This window comes from Daucus carota, chromosome 1 (assembly GCF_001625215.2).
Source record: "Daucus carota subsp. sativus chromosome 1, DH1 v3.0, whole genome shotgun sequence".
Lineage (NCBI taxonomy): Eukaryota > Viridiplantae > Streptophyta > Magnoliopsida > Apiales > Apiaceae > Daucus > Daucus carota.
In genome coordinates, this window is record NC_030381.2 from 31219825 (window position 1) to 31226375 (window position 6551).

The 6551-nt window shown below is 33.6% G+C and overlaps 1 protein-coding gene across 1 annotated transcript; it reads right to left on the reverse strand.

Moving 5' to 3' along the window:
* Window positions 1-865: 865 nt before the first annotated feature.
* On the reverse strand, window positions 866-6193 carry LOC108227385 (hydroxyproline O-arabinosyltransferase NOD3). The gene is made up of 9 exons (XM_064079773.1): window positions 6047-6193; window positions 5165-5742; window positions 3530-3597; window positions 3252-3453; window positions 2830-2927; window positions 2654-2723; window positions 2495-2566; window positions 2163-2276; window positions 866-1199 (listed from the first exon to the last, which is right to left on the reverse strand). The coding sequence occupies exons 2-9, from the start codon at window positions 5567-5569 to the stop codon at window positions 1143-1145; spliced, it is 1086 nt and encodes a 361-aa protein (XP_063935843.1). The 5' UTR covers window positions 5570-5742; window positions 6047-6193; the 3' UTR covers window positions 866-1142.
* Between the last annotated feature and the right edge of the window lie 358 nt (window positions 6194-6551).

Genomic DNA, 6551 nt, shown 5'->3' on the forward strand with positions numbered 1-6551 from the left:
TTTGCTTCATACTAGCATTTTTTACTGTATATGAAAATATCCTGAATCTTGTGTAGTTCATCCCTGAGTTTTGAATATTCGTCGGAATCTGGAGACATTATTCTTAGAAGCAGAGATGCAGATCAAAAACTCTGATCGAAACACAAAACTGAGTGCACATAATTTCACAGCAACATACTTTACAAGGGAAAAGTAACCTTATATGTTTGGATATTTTTTTTATAATTGTAGCTTATCTGGTATAAAAATTATTAATATAATAGTAAAGTATTATAAATTAACTTTTTTGAGGGTTTTTTATATTTTTGTCAAATCAGATTTCAAAATAAAAATATATCACTAAAAACACTAACATTTTCAACCTCTGAAATTTGGGGTTATAGATCATGAATTTCACTTGCAAGCTCTTTACACATCATGAATTTCACTTATAAATTTCACTTGTAAGTTCTTTGCACGAACAAGTTATTTTTAACAACACAAATAAGTTACTTTTAACGGCAAGAACAAGGCTTTTGAGGCTTGGGAAACAGAACCTATGTTTTCCGGATAGAATCTTTCCTACTGGTCTCAGCTTTGCCAATTTCATTTATTGTTCATGTTAGATCCATGTATATTTCATTTATATTTTAAAACAGCCAACAATTTGAAATAACTTATATCATGTGCATTCATTTTTCCTTGATTTAAATCACTGAACTTAATATATTTTATAGCTCATATTGTAGTTAGGTTGAAGTCTCGTCTTCGATGGCTGTGTAGTTAAATACCGTATTCGACGAAATGAAACTGGGGCAAGGCACCGCCAACAGCATCCTTGGCTGCATTGGCTGTCTGTGGAACCATGTTAACAACATTTATGTCATCCACCAAAAATTTGAACCCACTTTAGTATATTCATGTTCCTTCAGATATCAAATTAGTTAAAATGAAAAATTATATAAAATTGCACACATGAATAGAGTCCTGTCTATGGGTATCGGCACAACTGCCAAAGAACGGATACCACATTTGGCTCGTAATAATATTCTTCTCTATATAGTCTGTCTTGTTAGCTGTAGTTGTATGTACGCATCACGCCTCAAAGCTGTGACAATTAGATTTGTTAGAGACTCGCCCAATCTTTGACACATAAGGTTCAATCAGTCCCATCCAGGAATGTTGGCACTGGCTTCATTCACACATTTCACAAGTCTTACCTGGAATGAAAATAATTGTGATGATCAAACCAGAACCATTACTAATATAACTTAAAGGAAAAAAAAAAGAATCAGATCAGACTGATTTTATTATGCTGGACCGTCTTAAGCTACTCAGATAAATCTTCAAACCTAGCCCAACAGGCCTAACCAAATGTTACTAAAATGATATTGAAGATAAGGATGGATAAATCTGCAGAAGTTACAGGCTTCTCGGTACATCTTACATGTTGATAATCACTGAACTTGTCCATCCGATATGTTATTATGTTGGACATAGCTGTTATTTATTGTACCCTGGTAAGTGGCAAGTAATGCTGTTTACCATATTGTTGTCACAGGTCCTGCTAAAACCTAAACTTCAAAGTTCACAACTCTTTGACCATCTAGCATGTCCTGCTGAACTAAAGTACTATACTCGCTTTCAGCACAGGTCAAGTAATACAGAACAATTACTTTGATCTTGAAGTGCAGTATTTATCCCCTTCATTCCTATATTACTTAGTACGGTTTTATCTTATAAACCAGTTTGGGTGTGGCAGCAGTTTATACTTTATAAAGCGATATTAATTGATGTTTCAGGAACATATAATCGCTTGATACCCTGACATTTGTGAGCTTGTCTTATCATTGACTATTTATCTCTAAACCTAAATATTCTATATTCACTTTAGCCCGGGCTCTAACTAGATGGATTTCGATATTATAACAGATATAATTTTTTTTATATAATAGATTAATAAGCAAATCTTTTAGCAAATGAGTTGAATATGGTTACACTATAATATGAATTACAAACAACTTGAAAAGAAAAGGGACCAATATGGAGATCAATGAGTTATTTTCAAACACGAACTAAAAGAAAATAAGATCAATAAGTACAGACAGAACAAGTTTTAAGCACTTGTCCTGGATACAGGTTTATGTTAGCTAACCAGATGGAAAAAATTTAAATTGACATACCACACTTTCAGGAACACCCTTAGGGGGTAGTGGTAAATTCTTTGGTGGTGGACCAAGAAGATGTGATCTCTTGTCAAAACGCCATTCGCCAATTTTCCCATACGTCAACTCTCCCTTCATGAAAACCAACATGAATTACTTTGGACAAAGATAAATTACTACAGAAGGGAACTTCCTCAGTAGAAAGATCAACAAAGCATAAGATTCATGATTCATTTGCAAAAGCTAAGCACAAAATATAGAGGGTAAGGTCAAACATTAAATAAAAGAATAGGTTGTTGGATTCTACTTTCATGAAAACTTAGAGATATGTCATGCAGTAGGTAACCTACCTTCATGTTGTAATCACATCCGTAAGTGTAATGGATGATAAAGCTGTTCTTAATTTCCCGATCCCATGGCGGCTGTAAACATAATAAAGATCCACATCAATAGCTTGTAGCGACTTCCAAGAAAGTAATATATTACAATAATCTCAGAAAGAGTTAAACCTGTATCATGAAGTCTGCACGAAGAGTATGTTTAACACCATGTAATGCAGATGCTACTGCATATGCATACCTAATGAAAAAAGAAGAAAATGCTAATATCAGTGTACAACATCCAGTTTATTCTGATTTGCTAAATAAAACACTAAATGCACGGATATCTTCCCAAGACCACTTACATCTCCAGCACCCAGCCAAAACTTTTATCAGCTTCTGGGTCATCTTTCATCCTCAGTGAGACATTCATCCATGTAGGAGCGATTTCCTCTAACATAGACTGCAGAGATGTAATTGCAAAAGCAAGATTATTATTGATCATCTGGGCCAGGCATAAGTTTATATTTATCCACTTCATGTTATTACATGATCAATCTAAGATTTTCTTTAAAGACATAAACAAAAACATGATAGTATAATTTGGTGACACAGGCATAATTGGTTTTTGGTAGACATATCTATCCTTTTTAGTATCTTCAGCATACAAGCAAAAATGTAATAAGAAACTTCTAAAGTATAAAATGGATAGACGATGAAGCAGCCACTTACTGTACATGACTTGTGGAATTACAATAACAATAATCATACATAAAAAAGGTTGCACCTTCTTAATAATTACTGGAGAATTGCCAATTGGATCAATATTGCTCACAGGACCCTTCTCCGCCGGGTAATACTTTCTCATTATTTTCTCGTTCTCAGTTGGCTTTATGTAGAAAAAAGGAAAAGCTGCCGGATTACCTCCATATGCCAAGTTCGGCAGAGGATTTACAAAGACATGATCAGGTTCTGCCATCAGAACGTAGCTGCATAATTTTAGAGAATTCACCATCAGATTGTTACCATTGGAAACATTTATTCTTATAAGAGTAATCAACTCACTCTTCCTCAATAATTCCTTTCTCCAGCCATTGCACAAAAGCCCAAGGTCTGTTTAGTACAATATAACCCTGTATGCAACTTAAATGTAAGCTATCAATTAGCAGAAAAAAAATGAAGGTACTCAATTAGCAGAACCCAACTGCAATCATAGTGTAGTATTAGATATGCAGCCAAAGCCAAAGTGCTTATAACTTCTTCATATCAATTTATAAAATGTAAAGAACTTGACCAAACATTAGATAAGAGTATCGCTCGGAAAGTGTAGATTTTTACTTCTGATCTGTTCAGCAGTATAAAGTATGTGCATTGTAGGGTGATTCCTGACCCTAAAGCTTCTAAAGTAACTAATAGTTTAGCATGACACATGAGCTTTAACGTTTCGAATGTTCCAAATTTAAATATCCTGCTTCTACCAACATGATTCTTCTACCATATTTTCCAACAAGGTCAGGCTGTCACTGATATTGAAATCACATCAGGTCATAATTTTGACCGAGCTAATATTATGCAAATACCAAAAGAGCCAATTAATCGAAAAAAACGTTATAACATGACTTTGGCACCCGATCTATTAAGAGGGGAATCAATTACAGAAAATTTATACAGAATTTTTATAAAACTGTTGTTAAGTTTACTAGAGAGTATTGATGAGAAATGTGAATGAGAAAAAATCAGAGAGATGATACTAACATTGTAAACTTAACTCTGGAATCTACTCTATTTTTAAGGGAAGCAATTGTAGCAAGAACATACAAATTTCTTTACATTGTATATCTGTTGTATAATACACTACAGCAGATTGATGAGGAATGCAAGTAATCATAAACCAGAGAGATGCTACTACATGTGTTGAAAAGGTTATAGTAATAAACAAAATGCTACTTTTATCATGGAAAGGTAGGTAAACTATGGAATTTTTTTCATTTTAAATTGTGATATTAAGCATTGATTTAAAACTTAATTTTAATAGTGAGGAATTTAGCACAAAGTGACTGCTTATGCTGATTTTTAATGTCAAATATATATATTTTATTAATTATGAAAAGGGATATAGTCGCCACATGCTGCATTCAACAATATGAAGAAAATGATTCTGTTATCGGTTATGCTCTGTATTTTCTTATTCTCCGCCTGTGAGAAATCCTCGGTCACATCTAATTGGCCCTAAGCTATCCTTTGAATTTATTTATTTTTTGTATCTTTTAATGTGATTTTTTCGTTCTTGATATTAGCCTTACATTGGGGAACAAGAAGCGCATGGGCTGATGGACTGCATAGATGTCAGTATGATTTAGCTTCAACGCTATTTAAACTGTAAACTAGTTAGAATGTTATCTGTCTTTAAATGTAAATTCCCGCTCATAAGAGAAGCAAAGCATGATCAAAAGCAAAAGATTAATATTTAGAAGGAAAGGAAGTCATTATAAGCATGCTTAGAAGTGCAAAATTCACAGGCAAACAATCTTTAAGAAACTACAACCTGCTAGAACCCTACACATCAGATACTAGATATGACATGATAATGTTTTGTGCGTAACATAATAACTTCTTTACATGATTGAGAGACCCCACAATAATTTGGCGAGGAGTAAATAACCAAGTGCAAGCTTTTAATACTTAAATAAGAGAACTGACCCGATCAATCCCAGGAGGAAGCGGATCAACCACAAAAGTAGGAATCTCCTCCATCAATTTGTCAGGCTTTCCCGAGTGTAAAACCCGTGTGAACCCACCCATACCCGATCCAGGCATATCCTTATACTTCTTATACCAATAATACATAATCCTACACTGCCATTGGCTATATGCCGCATCAGTCGCAGTAAGAGCAACATGATATCGTGCACTCGGGTTAGCCGACGTCGCCATCTCCTCGCGTGTCAACCCAGTGACAGGATCAACCAATTCCAAACCAACCGAGACCCCAGTTTTATGGTGAATTACCACTGTTATTAAATTATACGTCGCAAAGAAAAATCCAAGCGTCACCAGAACTAAAAGAAAAGGGGACGCTCGCCCCATGTTTTTCCTCCCAACCATCCTTCCACCAACAAAATTACACAAACCAAAAACTCTTTCCCCCAATTAAACCAAGCTAAAAAACATTTCAATGTCACTCAATTCCTACATTCCATTACTCCAATACACATTTTCTTGAACCGAAACCATTCGAAAGACTACATCAAAAGTGCCAATCATCCCAAAAACCCAATCTGCATTCAAAAAGCATGTGCACATAACAACATAAATACATACATAACTACATAAATATCATCACACATACAAGTAAATAATATGTGAAATGGGTAAGCTATAGATCTGAGTATCTACCAACTAAATCCACATGGGCCATGTCAAAACCACAAGAAATGAGCAAACAGATAAAGAGCAACAGAGAAAAGTTAAGTTACAATCCAAAATCAAATTCTTTAGACAAAACCCAAGAACACAAGGTGATAAAGGGGAATACAAATTATAAATGAGAATAATGATAAGGAGAAATGGAAAATTTATTACCTGAAAGATGGATCTCCGTTGCAGTGAAGTGATCTCCGAACCAACGCCCAAAATCTTTGACAAATCACACTCTCTGTCCTAAAATTATATCGAGTATGTTTCACTTGATTTACATGTCTTAATTTATTACTCTATGATGATGTGGTTTACAATCCACAAGTTGAAAACCATTATTATTATAAAATATGCGTTAAATAATAGAAATTATAATATGTATATCTTTAGTGAAAAACTATAAATCTATTTTGATATCTTTTTATTATACGTATATTTACGATAAAAGCATAATCAAAGAATTAATACTTTTAAAACTATAGTATATTTGCATTTGATGTAGAAAGACTTAAAATCATCGTGAAAAGAACATATATAAAATTTAAAAAATTGTAATATATTAAAGACAAGATAGATATAGATTCTTTTATAACAAAGTAGGTCATATCCAAATTCACGAGTGATTTGTAATATATATCATTTTATTATACTTTTTTTATATTTTAGTTAA